Below are 19,615 nucleotides of genomic sequence, written 5' to 3' on the forward strand. Positions count from 1 at the left end.
TCATCTAGGCTACACCCGAACATTGTGCCGACTACGATACAAGTACTACTGGCCAAAGTTACCTGCCGCTGTTAACCATCACGTGCGAACTTGCACGACTGCCAAAGATGCAAAGCACCTCCCAGCAAGCCAGCTTGTCCATCCAGTCGAAGCACCAGCGAAGCCGTTCACCCAGATTGGAATGAATTTCCTGGGTCCCTTTCCAACTTCCACAACAGGGAACAGATGGATTATTGTGGCCACCGATTATCTCTCCCGTTATGCGAAGACTAAAGCTATGCAGCACGGCACAGCAGCAGAAGCCGCTCAGTTCTTCGTCAAAAACATTGTCCTTCGTCATGGCGCTTCGACAGCAGTGATCACAGACAAGGGACCTAACTTCACCGTAGAGCTTTTGGAGTCGGTTCTCAGACTCAGCGGTACAGCTCACCGGAGGACAACTGCATACCATTCGCAGACAAACAGAATGACGGAGCGCCTCAATAGGACCCTCACAGACATGATCAGCATGTACACGGAACATAAAAACTGGGATCAAATATTGCCGTACGTGACCTTTGCCTATAATACCACTCGACAAGAAACCACTGGAATGACACCGTCCAGTCTGATCTATGGTCGCGAAGTCACGACAACGTTGGACGCCATGTTGCCGCAAGAGTGTGATGACATCTATGTAGACGCCGGAGAATTCACTCAGTGCGCCGAGGAAGCCAGACAGCTCGCGCGTGTGCGCATCTGTCGTCAACAGCATCAAGATGCGCAATGGTACGACCCCCGACACAAGTTCATTAGCTACACACCAGGCGACAAGGTCTGGGTCTAGATTTCGATACGTCGACGTGGACTGTCTGAAAAACTGTTCAGACGGTACTTTGGCCCATACAGCATCACGCGACGTTTGAACGACGTGAACTACGAAGTTGTTCCTGACACTGACTGTAGTTCCAAGCGCCAAAAGCATTTACCCGAAGTCGTGCACGTCGTGCGTATTAAACCATATTTATCGAGTTAATTAGCTCCCGGTTACCGTGTTGGCGTGACCACTTCATACGCCTGGTAGAGCGCCGAAGTTGTGCATCGGGACGATGCCTCTTTCGGAGGGAGGCAGATGTCACGTGCTTGCTCAAGAAAGACGATGGCAGTAGTGCATGTGCCATGCAGGACTATGAAATGGACGAAAAAGAAAAACTCGCGCGTTCTATTAAAAAGACCGACCTGCTTATGGTGTCTCAGTCTTTGCAGCAAGACCTCTCTCTGTTTTGTCGTCATGACACTATTATATCAGCGCCCCTTCTTTGCCATGAATGCAAGTTAAAAAAGAAACAGTCTAAATAAAATGCTAAGCCTAGCCTTTTACTCTAGCTAATTTCATGTTGTATACTATTAGAACTTACAGTATACAAATTCTTCAGTAAGTGCAATGGAACCGAAAGCCTAACGAATCTGCCCATAAAGTGTGACAGCACGTATTTTTTCAAGTGACATATGCCTAGGCAACACCTACCTTATTTTTTTCAATGCCAGTGCAAACACGTACTTCTCAATGGGAGCTGTCAATCAGTCTTCATTCAGAGTGTGTTCGTGATGCAGCGCGACATGAAATGTACCGCTAAAGCCCCTAGAACTTAGGTACCGCTGCTCGTGTCACCCAAGCGTCTGAGCACTTTCCCTTGGAGATGCGATAGACGTGCGTCCCACTCCAATATCATTCGTCTGTCAGATTTGTTCCATCGGGCTCCTTCCTTGCGGCTCGAAGCAGTGCCACCACTGCATCACAGTGCCCTTCAAGTCAGCGCATGCAGTAGCATTGCAGTAACGCTTCCCAATTGGTTGCCTGCATAGAGACACGACGGCAACACGCCATCTTAAAACACCGTATCTTTAACAGTGCCATAGACCGCAAAAATTGTGAATACGAGAAATGCAAGACGTCACCCCACGGATCTGTACACAACTGAACAAAAAATTACTTTATATTATTCCCGTCGTGAGGCACTGTATGAGGGGTCCTCTTCTCCATGACTGCAACAAGCAAAGGCTAGGTGATGGGCGAGAGCAGGAAAGAGATAGAGGAGAGGGTGAAGAACAGCTAGATCAGGCGCATCTGGCTGGCATTAATAAATACAGGAGGCATTGGCCTAGGTTGCACTGAATGCACGGACGTCATCACATGGCTAGTTATTTCTGATAGTAAACATATTCTTTGCTTGCTTTTGATTAACTAGCCATGTAATTCAACAATTGCTTTGCCGTGTGCAGTGCTGAGTGCTGTCATATGCAGCTGTAAGGTTCCGTATACAGTAATTTCTCAGATGTATTCCCATGTTGTTTCATTTACTTTTACATTGTTTCGAATTCACTCCTGCCCAAGACCGGCAGTGCATATGAGATAACTAAATAAAAGCAAAAAAAAAAACAAGAGAATAAATAAATCAGATGTTCAGACTCAAGTCTGTGCTTACCAAATGGAATTGTTTACCAAATGAAATTGTAAGCATAGTGCTACCTTTGAGGCAAGACTAATGTTCAAGAACAATTTCTAGGGGAGAGTTCATAGTTGCTGCATAACATATCATGCAAAAAATAACTGGGAGAGATAAAAACTAAGCTGTGTATGAACTGTAAAGAAAGCTACATTAGGAGGACTGTTTATTTGCATAAACTGGGCGAGGGAACACACTATTTGAGCAAATGGTAGGATCACATATCTTTCTGTGAATCGTGTTCTGGTGCAATTTTATGGCAGCCATGCAAAATATTAGAAAACACAATTTTCTTCAAAACTTTACACCGCTTCACATATTGTGGTGCTCTAATCCTGCTTCAAGTAAAAGATCATTTAAGTTTGGCTGCTGCATGGTATGTTAAATTGAGAACAAAAGTGTCATTTTAATGTGATCGTGACATTACGTCTTAGATAACATGCATTGTGAAGCACTTTTCTTTCACATAGTCATTTCTTTGAAAACATGTCACAGTATAGGAAACTTATTTGTTGTTAAAGGGTTTGTGGAAAAATTGGTTTTGAAGCACAATGAAATGATAAATGGCATGAAAAGACACAGATGAAAGGAGACAGACATGTGAAGTGACTCACAGATCATTTCATTTTCATAAGTGGATAAAATATAAAGCATTTTATTTTTTTAATGAGCAAACATGTCTGTCTTTTCGTACTAATCTTCTTGCTATTTTTTTTTTCGTGCAAAGCATATATATTGAAGTTCATTTGTCAATATTTGAATTAACAAGAATTAACAACACTTTTGTGTAATATATGTTCAGTGATAGTTATAAAAAATGCGTACAATGTTTCCAATAACTGTGTCTGCAAATATCACGGGTGTCTGTACTGTACAATTATGTTTTTGAATTCAGCAGCCATGTTTCGTTTCACAATACACTTTTTTTTATAATCAGGTTGCATGGGCAACGGAGAACTCCACTACTTGCAGTGCATGAACGATTGATCATGACAGAGATGCGTTAGGGTGGCATGTATGTACATTTCAACTTTTGCGTAACAGCCCAAAACATTTCTGGACATTAATTTGCCCGTCAGTATGGGAGGGACAACCGCGCTATCTACTTTTAAATGTAGTAGGCCCCGGTGTGCGCACTTCAGCATCTTTTAATTGCATCTCGATAACGCCTATGCTCCAGCCACTCTATTCTACTATATGAGTTTCATGAGCACTTCAAGACAACGCATCACGTGATATAAGGAGAAATAAGATGGCAAAGGACGCTTGGGCGAACCGCGCTGTAGCGAGAAACCAGCACCCCGTCACAAAACAAGTAGCATCGAAACTAGTGCACCCCGTCTTAGTTTAAGCGCGGAACAGAAGACCGCAGCGTAAATTCCGCAGGTGAAACAATCCACTTACCTTGGAACAGCCGCCATCCGAAGTAGTTCAAGTGCCGCGTCTTCTTTGCCGAACGGCAGCCCAAACGAACGCTTAAGAGATACAAAACCGGAGCAAACCAGCTGCGTAAAAAAAACAGAGCCTGTTTCAGCGCCACTGTCAGCGAAAAGCCCACACGTTTCGCCTGATTTCTACGGCGTACGGCTTCAACAGGCTTCACCGCGGCTAGAGTGTACTACCACGGCACTGCAAAACAGACTCGTCTATGAACGCCGCCATCTTGAATAAAAAGAAATAAAAATAAACAAAAGACCAAAAGCGCATTTAGATCACGTGATTGCTTTCAGCCAAATGCGGCACCCGTATTTCTACCACGCGCGTTCACGAGCTGCTTTATAAACTAACGACCTGCTCATGCCACCGCTCCCCTTGTCGCCAAACTTGCTTTTGCTCCGTGCTTTTGGTTGTTTAAGTTTTTTAGTTCTCAAAATTGCCGCAGCACGCTATGGCGCTACAACTAACTCTCATCGCTGCAGCCGCCTAGCGCTTTCCTGTGCGGTGCGTGCGTTGACTCGTTTTGTGCCATTTAAAGGTCAACGTTCATCAGAATATTTGTTCAAGACTCAAGAGCGTTAGGGTACAACACGTACAGCACCATACACATAATGGCGTACTGCTGCGTTCCATTCTGCAAGTCGAGCAGCCGGCGGTCAACTGGGATATCGTTTCACGAACTTCCCGTCACTTAGATTCGACAGCGCCAATGCTAAAAGCTCGTGGAGTAGAACAGGGACAATTCAAAGTGATTTAGCCAGTTATAACGCATGGTATAGACTGATACACGCGTTTCTAGAAAACATTATTGCCTTTACGGAAATGGAGCACGACAAAAGCTGTCACTTAATGCGCTTTATTTTGATGCTCCGGAGATAAAAGCCTGGTGGCATCGCCGGTGAGACACACATGGAAACGCCAGCGGCGCTCGAACAGTGCTGCAACGAACTGCTGCAGGTGCGAGAAATCACTGTAACAACATTGCGGTAATTCACCGGTTTTATTGCGCGCTCCCATTAATCGTTAGACATTCGCCAGACGATAGCACAACTACTCCCTTTTATTGTTATCAGCGAACAGTATTATTGAAGGATGATATGCAGGGCATGAAGACTTACACGGGTCATCGCATGCGTTTTTAGTACCGTATGCGTCTTTATTGCGTCGCAGAAACGCACTGATTTCAGGTTGCAACTCGTTACAAGATCGCTGTTTTGCCCACGGACGGATAATTTCAGCGCCTTCTAGACAACGATTAGGTGGGCGCACTGCGCAAAACAAACTGGTGGTGTGTCGCATATTGCTCGCGTTCACCTGCGCTTAGACCAGGACACAAAGCGCTCACGCAGATTGAGTTCCTGCTGTGAACATCACGGAGCCAACCACTATGATGCTTCTCACAGCTATAATGTTGCTTCGATTCGTTAAATCTGTGGGTTGCTCGATCGGCACGTTATAAATAAGATAAAAATTGCAGAAACGCGCACGCACGAGTGCACCGCTACGGCAGCACGTCGTCTTCTATGAGGGTGAGGGTAAGTCGTGGCGGCACCTCGCGGTATCTCCTGTCCTTACGCGCCAATTTTTGGGCCCACACACCTTCATAGGGGTGGCGCAGAGTTTATAAAGCCAACGCCTCCTAGATTTCTCTTGCCTGCCAGATGAGCGCAAAACGCCCGTCATTTATGACGGCGCTACCTACGTAGGAATAAGGGTCTTTGTACTTGGCCTTTCAGATTAGCAATTTTGGAGTTTGCAAATTTTGGAGGCTATGCCTTGTGTCAGGGTGGTTGCCTGCTGATTGAGCGCAAAACGCCTGTCATCTTTGACGACGTAACTTATGTAATGTCAATTATAACTACATTTACGCCTTTTTAAGACTTTTCTACGTTTTTTTTTTTGTTGCATAAAAACTCTAAAAACGTCGAAACTTATTTGAAGACACCCTTACTTAAGTGACGCCGCCACCATAGCTCCGACGACGGCCACTTTTGAAGTGACCGCCAATAATCCAGCAGGCAAAGAAAATCTAGGAGGCTGTGATAGAGCAGGTCGTGCGCGCGTTCAAGAGTATGCGATGCCAGCGCCGCCGCTATTTCCTACAAACGAATAAACAAGGAGGATTAAAAGTTCCGTTCGATTCGCCTGCACCACGTGAACCAGTTCACGAAGTGCTGCACTTTGCCATTCATTTCAATGGTAGAGCATTGACGACCTCTGAACCCTGCCATTCGTTTCAAGAGGTGCAGCACTGGCTCATTATTTTCCTGCACCTCCTACGCCATAGCCTCCTAGATTTCCGTTGCCTGCCGGAATATCACTTGGAAAGCGGTCGTCATCAGAACTATGGTGGTGGCGCTATTAGGGTAGGGGTGTTTCCAAATAAGTTTTTACGTTTTTGGAACTTATATGCAACAAAAATAACGTAAAAATTTTTAAAAAGGCGTAAACGTAATTATATTTAACCTTACTTAAGTTACGTCGTCATTCAACAGGCAACTCCTTCAATACAAGGCATAGCCTCTGAAGTTAGTAGCAAACGCCAAAATTGCCAATCTCAAAGGCCAAGTACAAAAACCCTTAGCCCTACGTAGGCAGCGCCGCCATAAATTACCGGCGTTTCGCGCTTGTTCAGCAGGCAAGAGAAATCTAGGAGGCTATGCCTGATGGGGCCGGCTTGGTGCAGCCATGCGTGCAGCTGAGCAGACGACGCAGCACTTAGACGTAGGTGGCTTAGGTGCCGTACAAGCCTCTACAAACGCGGAGTGTTTTTACAAGATGTTTGCACATCATAAACTGTCCGCATGTGCGATTCGCCATCGGTCAGTGTGTGCTGAATGGTGTAAATTAAGCGAAAAGAAATAAGGCTTGCACCTTGTCGGCACATCGTCATTCGTTTCGGGTGTAGTGCTGTGCCTGCACCGTTGCACTCACGCTGCACAATTCCTGAACTTCGCGTGCACAGCCGTGAACCAGTTCCGAATGGTGCAGATGAATCGAACGGACCTATAAGTGAACTTTTATAGTTCACTATTCACCTTTTCATAAATGCCTCCCTGCGCACTGCCATAGCCCTCCTTGGGCTGTGCAAATTGGCGCGTCCCCTCGAAAATGCACTGGCAACGCTGCACCCTTAGCCTTTGTACTCCCGCGCACAGCCCATCATGGCGGTGTTTTTTTTTTTTCCTTCCTGTGAAAAGCTGTATAAGGAGGATTAAAAAAAATTGCTGGAGTGGAAGCTCCCGCAACGCCTTGCCAGCAGACTTGAAGCCAGCTTTTGCCACTGCCAAGATGTCGGAAACATGCTCTTATCTGGTAGTATAGTGCCTAGAATATACTTACTATATTTTATGCACTATACTGGTAGTGCCCACTTAGAGATCAAGTGGCTTTGATATGTTAGTGTGAATTCTACGTTAGTTCTCTATTGAAAGATAGTTGTTTCCGACGAAATAACACACAGAAACGACTAAGGGTGACTGAATTTCCCAAGAACTTTGCCTCCAATTAGAGGCTCACTAAGGAAAACTTGTAACACTAAGACGCGCTTGGAGCGCTCTGTGACCCGAAAAAGTTTCCACATTACCTTTGTTTGGCGTGCGAGGGAAACGCTCCGTTTTTGCTCGCTGAACGGTGATACCGCAAAAAAGCTATATTGGTGACATAGAGTTTTTAGGAAACTCTATGATTGGTGATACTTTATCATGCCAATAGTAAAATGCATGGCCGCTACAGCTGCCATCTTGCCAGAGGCACAACTTCACTCCTAGGCAATGATTTCGACTCCAGAATTTTTTTTTAAGTCCTTCTGGATAAACAGGTAACTATAGAGTTTTATGCAATAATAAAGATACGGTGGACACTGCTTTGCATGGCACTCCGGCTTCGGTTGCGCTAGAGTTACTGTATGTGCTACTTACAGTAACTCTATACGTAGCGCCACCCGAAACATTATACTAATACGGCCGCTGAATAAAAAAAAAAAAACAAGTGCTAGTTCTTTTCTAGGGAGCTTTCTGGTCTCTTCGATTTGGCTTGCACTGCCTCCTGCACTAGTTCTGAAAAGTGTCAAAGCGGTGCCGTGGGCGCGCAGCACTGGTTCAGCAGGTGCAGCCGCGACACTACAGCGCGGCGGCTACTGCGAAGAGAGAGAATAGGTGATAAGAGGGAAAAGAAGAGAAAAGTGAGCCCCGTAACTGTCTGCATCAGGGTGCGACACCTCAACAGTAGCTCACAAGGGATGGGGGTGAGGAGGGATTAAAAGGATAGGAATAAAGGTATATATAGAGAAAGAGATATGCGCTGGGACAGCGAGCGAGGACATATGAGGGAATAGGAGAGATAGGAAAGATGGAAACACGGTCACAGGAGTCCGAGGACGGGGCACCACTTGCGAGAGCTCTTGTCGGCGTCAGGAGATGGCGTAGGGCAAGTCCAGTAGGCCAGAGCTGCGCTGTCGTCGGAGATCAGCGTCAGGAGATGACGTAGGGCCAGCTTAGTCGGCCAGAGCTACGCTGATGTCGGAGATCGCGAGGGCACAACCGGTCGGCACGGAATCCAGCGAGCGAGTCTACTGCGAAGACGAAGATGCAAGTACAGATAGAGCGGCGTGTATCGATGGCGTTGTTTACCAATACACTGCCGCGATGGCTGTATTCATCCCGTATAAAGAAAACTGCTTGAAAGCGTTCATGATTGCGACAACGGCGATCAGTACAGTAACAGAGGAGGTGTTGACGGGGTTCTTTGCTCGTTGTACGTGAAAATATCAGTCATATTCTCAGGTGCAGGAACGCTGTCAGACGGTTTCATGAGTATGATTTCAAGAGACTGTTCATACTGTCTAGAACGATGATTTAGCGGTTTAATATTTGATTCTGTATTGTCGGCCTTCTATTCAAGTGCGTGCGAGGCCATAGAGCAAGAAAAGAACAAAAATCCTGGGTGTTCTTCGACCAACAGAGCCACTTTTTTTCATGCTATATCATTATAAGACACATGAGCAAGTTTCCTTGAATACATATTTTACAACAGTCTTTTTGAAGGCTGCCTACGGCATCGGTTTCACGCTTTCGTAAAGGCGAAGTGAGCTTGCGTCTCGAGCAGCATCTTTATTACATTAACCTTTTTTTTTCCCTGCAATTCCTATTACTGCACAACAATGGTAGATTTTTCTGTTCATTAGACACAAATATAAAAGAAACCGTCTGAATAGCTGGCGATAAGACAGGGCTAAGGTTACCCATCGGTGGTACGAGCCTCACTGAACTGTGTGCGCGCACGCCCTGAACAACACGCAGCGTCGTCTGCTCCAAGCTTGGGATGAGGAAGGGCGCACGTCACGCTGCACCTCCTTTTGAGTAATACAAGCTGGCAGAGAACTCGTGCACCACTACGCTTGTAACACGACAAAACCAGGAAGCCAGTGCAGAGTACGTGTGCGGCATCAGTACATCGAGGAGAAAGGTGCTGCACCCATTGAACTTGTGCCACCGGTGCAGCTAAATCAAGGAGACTTTTCGTGTGCGCGCCGGCTAACGGAGGCCCACGAACATGAAGGCTCCCTACAGAACTTTGCGACTACGAGCACGTGTGATTTTGCGACACGGAGGAAGAACCTTTCCTTCCTCCGTGTTTTGCGACTACGAGCACGTGGCAATTTGTGGCCTGGCAACCACCTAGACTTGCACGTGAGGACAGGACATCGTAAACGCACGTCAGGTGGCGCTAGCTTTTTTACAGAAAAAAACGTTTGAGTTACAATGAAAAGTTTTAGCGTCTTACATATAGGACACTAGGCATATATGGGTTAAAGTGAGAGCTTCAGATTGCATAAACTCTCTCCTTCATTATATTCTGAGTAGTGTGTCGATGCTGCTGACTTAAGGAGCTGGGATCTGCTTGAAAAGTATACATAGTATCTCGAATTTCACCACGTCATCAGCAATAGTTACCTTCCCAAAAGCTAAGGCAACAACGACATCATATTACCACAGAACACGTACCAGTTTGCAGAAACACGGGCACACAATACTGGAAAGATGCCCGCTGTACGTGGTCTGGCCAGCTGCTTAATTATGCATGACTGCAAATGTAAAGAATCGAGCAACACAATTATTATAAGGGCCCTCTTTACATATGCAACCAGCGCAGGTCGCGGGTTCAAATCCCGGCTGCGGCGGCTGCATTTCCGATGGAGGCGGAAATGTTGTAGGCCCGTGTGCTCAGATTTGGGTGCACGTTAAAGAACCCCAGGTGGTCAAAATTTCCGGAGCCCTCCACTACGGCGTCTCTCATAATCATATGGTGGTTTTGGAACGTTAAACCCCACATATCAATCAATTACATATGCAACCAGGGTAGTAATAAAAACTTTATTTTACTTTGAAATTTAAAGCAAGGATGAGTGGGCTGAGCAACTCAGAAAAGCTTCTAGGCTTGGTCGAGGTCCCAATTCTTGCTCGAACGTTGCCCTTCATATGTGTTCATTGCTGACAAGGATGGATTAATTTTGGGTTGCTTTAGCCTGCACATTCTGTGCGTGGGTGAGATGTGGCCGCTTCAACACGCTAATTCAACATTGCCGGATTATGCTTATGCGTCGAGTGGAATTCACTGAACTAAACGAAATACAGAACAAGTACCAAAGAATTTTCACAGCTTTCGCAGTTTTTTGTCTCTTCATTCCAACCCCTCCTTTCACCTTCAATAGGCCCACCTAATACCCGATTAATTTGCTTATCATTTATTTAGAATGAATTCAGTGATGGGAACAATCAAGATTTGCCAGTTTTTAACGTTGCGACGTTTATGGAGCATTGAATGGCGCATTTACAACCTACACAAATAAATGCACTTTGTTTAAAATACCTTCACGTTCGCTCACGAAGTCGTTCAACACCTTTTGTGTGGTTACAAATGGGTTTTCACAACTCTTCCTACACGAAATCGAAACCGAAACTAATTTGCGCCGCCAGAGGTGGCTACTCAAATGGTCAAACTATAATGGCTGCCATTGCATTAATTATGCGCACTGCCACGCTCAATCAACGCTGGTAGAACTTACAAGGCCGTGTGGTGATTTCGATTCGTCGCAAATCGGCCACGCACCGCGGGACAATTTCTAGGAGAGTTGCCACAGTTTCCAACTGCACTTGGCCCTCGAAAGGCTCTGCGCGGTCTGACACACGCGTGTCGGCTAAGTACAATGCACTCAATTGGATTATGAAAAATGTACGTGAACATTTACGCTAACGTCACAGACTACGCTTCAGAACCTTCGGTGCCTTCGGCGCCTGCACAGAACCAAAATGAAGGTACGTCCCAACACATTTTCGCACCTACGCGCTTGCCTATCGCAGCCACACGCACCCAAGAGTCGCCATGTTGCTTTTTTGGTACCTGCCCCGAGTAAAAATGTGGTTGCGTTCACGCAAGTTATTTCATTTCGATTAGTATAGATTCCTGCTGAGATCTGTCAAAGCTGTGAAATAAAATTTTTTACCTTCTTAATCGTCACAACTGTACAGCCACGGGTAACGAAGATCTTACGAGCGTAAAATATTTTGCGGTGCCTAGTCGTCCGTCGTGCACCGTGGGTTTTCACATTTTATTGCGCGCCGCTGCTACTTTTCGCGTTTTCACGCGCTGTACGCGGCATTTTGCCAGCCGTGCGTATTCGTGTGGGCTTTATTGAAGAAACCCGTCTTATCGATGTTGAGGGTGCCTTGTAGCAGTTGTGATCTGATAGTGCTGTGCTCGCGTTCGTGCGAGGCTTTTGGGCTGCAGGAGCGTCGCACCGACATTGTGAAAGCGGGGGGGTTTTGTTGTCTACCGCGTTTGCTTTATCGTTCGGACACCTACGAGCCTGCTGTAAAGTGCTGGTATAGCTAGCCACGACCTACCAGAACTGTACCAAGCAACGTAGAAGCGGTATCATTTTGATCGTGTCGTCGGTTGGTGCGAGCCTTGATCGCGCAATAATTCACTCGTGTTTCGTTCGAACACGAGTGCAACATTAGATTTCACCGCAACCACAAGCGTTGTCTGCATTATAACGAACATTTTCAGCATTCCTTGGGGAAAGCGAAAATGTGGGGTCACCTCCAAGGTGACTGCATTCAATGTCCATACTGGTCCTGCCAAGCAAGAACATTGTAGAAGCATGTAAAAGGTTATTGTAGTCTCGTTTTTGAAGCACCCTTAAGCACTTAGGAATTGCGTATTTTATAAATTTTATTTTATCTATCCTCTGCAACCCAGTACCACAAACTTTTTAAAGCTTGTGTTAAAGAAGCTTTCACAAGCTTCTCTAACTTTAAGCATGTGGGAACGAAGGAAGGAGAATTTTAAGGACTCATTTTTTTTTGTCAAGCACAACACGAGAGAGAACTGACAGATGTGAGCATGTGTGTGGCTTACAGTTAATTCTTTGTATAACAGACCCATCTAGAATTTACATTCAAGTATGTCATAACACTATTCGAATTGAGAATAGAATAGCGTATGCTCCACTACACTTTACAGGCAACCAAGATTTGCTCCACTACTATTGAGGTCTACAGTAAATAGTGTCTGCTATGTGTGTTGCCCACTTCATGTTTGATGTAATGGTAACTTCTGTGTGTCTATACTAAGAATGTAGTTTACTTACTGTGATTCTCTTCATTTTAGTAGGCACAGTTCAGTGAGCTATGCTTATGTGGTACAATCAAAGGTACCGTTTTAGTTCTTTTATGACGCTTGCCGAGAACTGCAACATTCGTAAATCTACTCCATGTTTATTTAACTTCATCTGGTCATGATGTGATTTTAATTTTGTGTAAGTTAGTTATCTGCAAATAATGTTGCTGTTTTAACAGGGAATTGTACAGTGACACCAATGCTGCAAATAAATAAACAATGGTCTGAGTCCTGACTCCTGTGTGATCTTTGACTTAACCAGACAGGTTTGAGATGTATTCTGTTGAGTACCGACAATGTGATCCACAAGGAAGGCTTTGCTTTAGTAAAGTAAATTACTGCTTTCTATTGTGGCTTTATGCTTGGTAGTGTGGTTGACTGAGGCAAGACCTGCAATGCCTGAAGTTCTGATAGGTCAGTGTCCATTATCCCTTGGACATGTACTGTGGCATTATGCAAATGTCTCAGCTGAGGTGCTTGAGATAGCAGTAACGGCAGACAGTAAGCCGAGCTGCAGTGATAGGCTAATTATTTAGAATGTCTGAAACATTCACTTTGTGGAGAGATGATTTCATGCTAGGAAGAAAACAATGTGTAGCTGGCTCAATGTCATGACCACGAATTAGCTGTGTCAACTGCCGTCGCTGAATGATAACCCGTGTATTGAATGGTAAAATGTGTTGCTGCCAAATTGTAATTGTAAAATCAGTTTTAGACATGAAATAGTAATAAATGTGGTTGATCTACAGCTGTTTGTACTAAATTGTCTTACAAAATACGTAATTTCACTTTCTTATCACAGTGTTGGCTTTGCTTTCTGGTGCGCCCTTTAGCTTTTCTCTGCAATGCACCATAGCTAACTAACCTCACCAAAACGAATTCTGCAGTGTTCTACAAAAAGTTGACGTTTACAAAACTTCTTTGTTCTGGATATTCCTCCACATTGCGTAAATTGCCCTAGAACTTATTGTCAATTGTTTTTCTTGCATTTGAAACTCTCGATAAATTTTCCAAGTTGCAAGGTATTTTTATGTGAATCAAATTTGAACGTATAAACATGTCTAAGCCAATTCAATGAGAAAAATGTTTTGTCATGTTAGATGATGATTGCTATGATGAGATGAATGAAACTAAAAATTAAGTTTTTTTCGGGGTGCTGAGTTTGAACACAGGCCCTTACAGCCCGAGCTGTAAGCACTGAACTACACTGTCTTTAACCGCTGGGTTATACTCCTGCACTTGCATAATGTCAATATTCGTGAACCATATGCATGTGTGGCACCAGCGGTGCAAAACAAATGCAAAAGTAAAACACTTTCTATGAAGGCTCGGTTGAAATATTTCATGGTAGTGGAATGAAAGCATTATCTGGGCGTAATATGTAAAGCAGAAATGGAAAATGCTGCACATTAGGAAAATTCCAACTTGGCAAAAATTTGATGCTAACAAGCACTTCTGTGGTCATGCATAGGATGCACCTTCTATGGGGCTGTTTCAGAAGCTGATGAATGCTAGAATAAAGGAATTCGAAAAGCCATGCTGACGCTGCCCAAAAAATTACAAAGTAGAGGATGCTACAACATTCAACGAAACCTGATGTGTTATTTAGACGGTGCCAAAGAAAATTTTGTGAAGCTCTTCTTACTTTTCCAGAGCAGCAGTTTAGTGCTTGAGCTTAAGACCAGGACTAATTTTTCTGGCTAATGAATGCCGATATTCTTTTTGTAGTTTCATGGCTATTACAAGTAGGTGACCTTTCTTTTAGTCTCAATGTACAGTTCTAAAGGCAGAAGGTGGCAGGCAGTGATATGTGTTGAATGTCTTGATGGTAGGAAAGTGCATACATAAAGCATGGAACGAAGGAAGGACACATACAGCAACACGAACGCACGTGTCCCTTTTTGGTCCTGTGCTTTATGTTTCCACTGTTCCTACCATCATGATTTTCTAACTTGCCCAGCAAGTTTCACTACTGATATATCATGTACTACTCATTACAAGCGGGTTTGAATTGTGGAAGATGCAGCCCATTCGATTGTATTCTATCAAAGAAAGCAGCCTGAAGTTGATATTCCAACTCGTTTCTGATCTATGTAAGCTGAAATTGTAGTTCGTTGGGCAAAGAGTCAGTACATTTACATGCTACAATTGAAGGACTGTAACCCGGTACACCATCATCAGGAGTGTTACCACAACCACACTTTTGGTGGCACTGCCTTCGGGACAGGCTTATGTTACAGGCCTCTCTAAAACGCTTTAGAGGTCCAGTGTAGTAAAGCAATAGTTATGGTGCTCAGCCGGCCATGGCTGTCACATTTTGACGAAGGCGAAATGCAAGATGCCTGTGTACTGTGCGATGTCAGTGCACATGAAAGGACAACATGTGGCTGAAATTTTTGAAGCCCACCAATATCCTGGATGCCTTTCATAATCATAAAGAAGTATTTCACCAAGTTAGCAACTATGATTGATTACTTGGTCCCCTAGATAGGGTCAGTAGCAACCATGTTATCTTTTCGATGGAGGCGAAAATGTTGTAGGCCCGTGTGCGCAGATTTGGGTGCATGTTAAAGAACCCCAGGGGGTCAAAATTTCCCGAGACCTCCACTACGGCGTCTCTCACTATGGTGAGTTTGGGATATTAAACCCCACATATCAGTCAGCAACCATGTCATCTTTTACACCAATAAAGGTTATTTCTTCATTCTCTGAGATCAGCCCAGTTTACTCGTAGGACAGCTAGTTGATATGTCAAACTCTAGGGAGGAAAAAAAAGCACTGCTAAAAAATGTCGAATGTGTTAGCTATATTTTCTTCATATTATCATTATTACTTTCTTCATATTTAGGAATTTCGACTTGTTGAGATGATTGGCTCAAACAACTGAAGCCCCCTCTTTTTTTTTTTTGCATGAACTACATAACGCTCTTTTTTCCCTTTCACTTGTAAATCCTTAAACAAATGTTGGCAAAGCTCTTAAGTGCTGGCAAAGTTATTATCGCTTGTAACGTTTTCTTCCTTCTTTAAAAGCTGGATACTGTCACCAAATGGACCTCTATGTTATTTTACATTACAAGTTCGAATATTCTCGAAGTCGTGCCAGTTTGGGAAATGTTCAGTTATTCAGCATCAATATGTGACTGTTGTGCACACATTGTTCAAATGGAAAGAGATAAAGTAATGTACAAAACTTCACCATTATAATGTTCCTGTGTGTTTAGTTGTCTGTTTCTATGTTCCTGTGCATATTCTTTATTTTTTTCATGTTTTGGGTATGTTCTTGATCAATTGTAGGAACTGTCACTATGCCGTGTAATGTCTTCAGCATGTTTTTCTGATTCATTTAATTTTTTTTATGCAGAGCAGTTTTGCGATAGCATTCATTTGTGACTGAAAACTTCTGCTGTACATTAACCCCTGCCACCTTCTGTTCTTGATCCTAGAGTGCAACGTGTGTGGAGAAGGCCATCTGACTGAAGCGTGCCCCCTCTTGGGGCTGGCCCAAAAAGTTGATGACAAGTCAGTGCCGTCGCGGGCACGCTTGTCGCTTCCACCGACATTGGCCTTGGCCGAAAATGAAGAGTGTGGTCCTCGCATCACAGCCCGTGAGGACATTGCTGTGGGTACCCAGTTTGGGCCTGTTGAGGCGCCCCGATATCGTGCCTTCAAAGGGACGCCACGCTTTAAGCTCAAGGTAAAACCGCACTTCACTCAAATCGCTCTGCGTAAAAATCTCACTAAACAAGAATGAATGCGCAAGACAGGCTTTTTTCCTTACCATGTCGAGATTTCTGCTAATTTTTTAGAACAGCTGTGTTTACCTGCCTTTCAAAATTGCCACACTTGAGACCATTTTAATAGTTAGCTGTAACTATGAAGGCACTGGAACATTATAGCTGTGAAGACTATTAATTACAGCACAAGATGTTGACGAAGCATTGACAGTGCATGTGTGTAGCATTTCTTGTGTATAGCAAAATTCTGCACCACATCAACATTACTGCCACTCACGCTCCTGTCTGTGTCTGGCCATATTTTGTGCACACAGTCTTGTTTTCTAGGTTCACTGCTTTAACTTATTCACAAGCTTGTGCACTCAAACAATGCAAAATGTTTCTCTTCAACTGTTATATTGTTTTTGTTGGCGACAGCAGTTCACACTTCAGGGGCAACAATTAAAATTCAAAATAGCGATGTACAATAACTCTGATGAGAGTCATGTGGATTCAGTGTTTCAATGATGTCGGCAAAATACATGACAATAAGTAGCATTCATGGGAAAGTGCGCACTGTGCTAAACAAAAGCGGTACTTTTAAATTGGATTTGAATCTGAAACACGTGAGGCAACAAAAACGAGGTATGTACTGTCGAACCACTTTATAAGAGGCACTGCTTCAAGAGAGAAATGGGTACAAGAGACGCCAGTGTGGCTACACTGAAACGGAGGCGGATAGGAAAATAAGTGATACCCTGCTTATAAGCAACACCACGTAAAAAAGATAAGAGTTGTTTTCCGGTGCATGTCTCGTATAATGGGGTTCAACTGTAGTTAAAATATGTTTGCCAGAATGTTGCTAGTCTAGACAAAATGAATACTTGAATCTGAATATCATATAAAATACTGCCATCAATATTTTTCCATGAAGCTTTGCTGACAAGGGTACGGAAAGTATACAGGGAGATTTTGCCACATCTCTTGGTAAACATTTTCTAGTAGGGTTGAGGGGGGACGGGACAGAATTGAAAGTCACATTCCATGCGCCTCAAAGTGCCAAGAGAGCAACAGATTGACCAGAACTGGATACATGCACGCTTTGCAGTTTGAGTGATGCAGAAGACCATGATTCAAAGCGTGATTGCGCAAATGTCAAGTAAATACTAATGTTTGGCTTTACAAAGATTTCATATTTGTTTAAGGGGAGATGCAGTTTGAAAAGAAAGAAAAGTTGTGTTATTATATAAGCTAGGTGAATGAAATTTTCGCTGTATACATAGTCTTTTATTAGTTTTTTAGTACCTTTTACAGTTTTCGTTTTGTGCCATGACGATCCTTAAAGTATAGTTCATTTTAGACCAACTTCTTTTGCCACTAACCTTTTCTAGTTCTGAACCATGAATGGCACATGTTGCTTTACATTAACTGTGGAATGCAAATAAGCATAAAAAAGTGCTTATAAAACAATTTAACGTTAAAGAAAAATTGTAATTTGAGAATTCTTAGAATCGTCAGCTCATACTAATTGCTTACTTTAGGTTTGTAATAATTATACAGGGGATATCAAGTTTTAAAGAAGATACTTGCACTCTTCACATGTTAAGGAATATGTGGGCGAAATTTCATCCCAACCGGGCTATCAGAAGTACCAAAAACCTTATGTCTAAACTCAAAAAATTGCCCAAAAATGTATCTTGAGAAAAACACATTTTAAAGGTATAAGACATGTTTTTTAAAATATGCTTTTAAAGATAATTTCTATCATTATAAGAGTTTGGCAATCACGATTATTTTAATCACATAGCTTTAGTGAACTCCTCATGCTAAATGCAATGGCAAGCAGCCAGATGACAATTTCTAGGGGATTCTCGACAATGAGCTCTTTTTACTTTTTAGTAGCCACCTTATGCCCTTTGAAAGTGATTTTGACATAGTTCGAGTTTAATTACAATCTTAAGTGTTTTTTGTCATGAAAGTAGAGAAACTAAACTTGTGAAAGCAAATAAAAACGAAAGATATGTAACTTTGAAGAAAGCTTTCATTTTTTTTACTTGCATCTTTCCTTAAATGAGTGAAAAAAAGTATGAAAGGCGACGATTCCCACAATTCATATTTCATCCTGCAGGTGTTTCCAACCAAGGGTCGCCCCACTTGCCTCGACACATCCGATGAGTATCAGTGTAACTGGATGTGCTTTGTGGAGCCTGCATCGGAGCCATCGACGCAGAATCTCATTGCTTACCAATTAGGTCAAGACGTCTACTTCAGCGTGCAGAAGCCGATCAAGTGTGGTGATACACTGTATGTCGGCTATGCACCACCATACGGACGCAAGATGGGCAAGTACCTAGTTTTTCATCACTATTGTTGTCATTCTATGTGTTACAGACAAGTGTGTTCGTGTAAGACTTCAGGTGACCTGAAAGGCTGTACATCTGTTCATGCACTGATGCGCGACTCCCGTTAAGACATTTGCAAAGATGACATCTCTCACAATATGGGGTCTAGTGAAAAGAAGCCCGTAAATTAACTTCCCTCGGTGTGTACTTTTAAGAGCTTCATTTATGTATTCAGTACCTCTTGAGAATAAGCATCTATAAATAGGTAAAGTTCTTAGTTTTCTCATCAAGCCTAATCATTTCTGGTTTTTTCATCCAAAACTAGTTTTGAAGAAGTCACCATAAGCATCCCTTCTGCCTGAGGCTGAGATTTCCCGTAAAGGGCAATGAAAACTGCGAAGCCCAATACTCCTTTGCTAAAACTGTATGTAGGGGGCAAACTTTATAAATTATTCTGTACATAATATTAGGGTAGGCAGCCAGACAAGGTCAAAAAACACCCATGAGATAAAGCTTAATAAGGGATTGTACGTACAGAGGCCCCCATCTTGTCCTTGTGCCACCATCTAGGTACATTGAAAAGAAATGAGGGATTCTTGCTGAATTTTTAGCTGGGCCTCTAGCATGTCTGCATTAAGAATAGTAATAAATGAAATACTCTACAAGACAACATTCATCAAGGAAGACATCCTTTGCAAGACTCCTCCAACACCATTCTTTCCCTACTTCCACATGCACAGTGCTCAATCTTAGAAACAGCACAACACATATCTTTTTCTGATGCAAGCGATAGTGAGGTTTGTCATTTCCCTCTACCTTAATATGGCAAATAAGCTCTGTGGAAGTTCGTGAGCTCAAAGAATTCATGCGCAATGGAAATGTTGCTTGTCGCCTGTTTGTAGCATAATATTACAAGGAAGGTTCATAGGACTATCTCAGAGAGCCAGTTTTGTAG

The 19,615-nt window shown here is 43.4% G+C and overlaps 2 protein-coding genes across 7 annotated transcripts in view; one reads left to right on the forward strand and one right to left on the reverse strand.

Annotated features, from left to right (window-relative positions):
• Nucleotides 1–4,218, reverse strand: part of LOC119170364 (plexin-B2) — a 162,942-nt gene extending 158,724 nt beyond the window's left edge. Inside the window, exons 1-2 of one of the 6 annotated variants that reach the window (XM_075876570.1) lie at nucleotides 3,891–4,212; nucleotides 1,541–1,837 (exon numbers count right to left, since the gene is read on the reverse strand). Coding sequence is in view for 3 of the 6 variants with exons in the window: in XM_075876558.1 (XP_075732673.1) it covers nucleotides 3,891–3,907 (17 nt within the window). In the remaining 3 variants the exon portion in view is untranslated. Of the gene's footprint in view, nucleotides 1–1,507; nucleotides 1,838–3,890 lie in introns of all 6 variants that reach the window. The other 5 variants (XM_075876564.1, XM_075876558.1, XM_075876546.1 and 2 more) reach the window with 5 other exon arrangements.
• Nucleotides 4,219–10,929: 6,711 nt separating this feature from the next.
• LOC119169548 (uncharacterized) overlaps nucleotides 10,930–19,615 on the forward strand; it is a 45,085-nt gene continuing 36,399 nt past the window's right edge. The window contains exons 1-3 of the mRNA XM_075876616.1: nucleotides 10,930–11,239; nucleotides 16,049–16,299; nucleotides 18,447–18,660. Of these exons, the coding sequence (XP_075732731.1) occupies nucleotides 11,155–11,239; nucleotides 16,049–16,299; nucleotides 18,447–18,660 (550 nt within the window). The 5' untranslated portion in view covers nucleotides 10,930–11,154. The remainder of the gene's footprint in view (nucleotides 11,240–16,048; nucleotides 16,300–18,446; nucleotides 18,661–19,615) is intronic.

This window comes from Rhipicephalus microplus, chromosome 2 (assembly GCF_043290135.1).
Source record: "Rhipicephalus microplus isolate Deutch F79 chromosome 2, USDA_Rmic, whole genome shotgun sequence".
Taxonomy (NCBI): domain Eukaryota; kingdom Metazoa; phylum Arthropoda; class Arachnida; order Ixodida; family Ixodidae; genus Rhipicephalus; species Rhipicephalus microplus.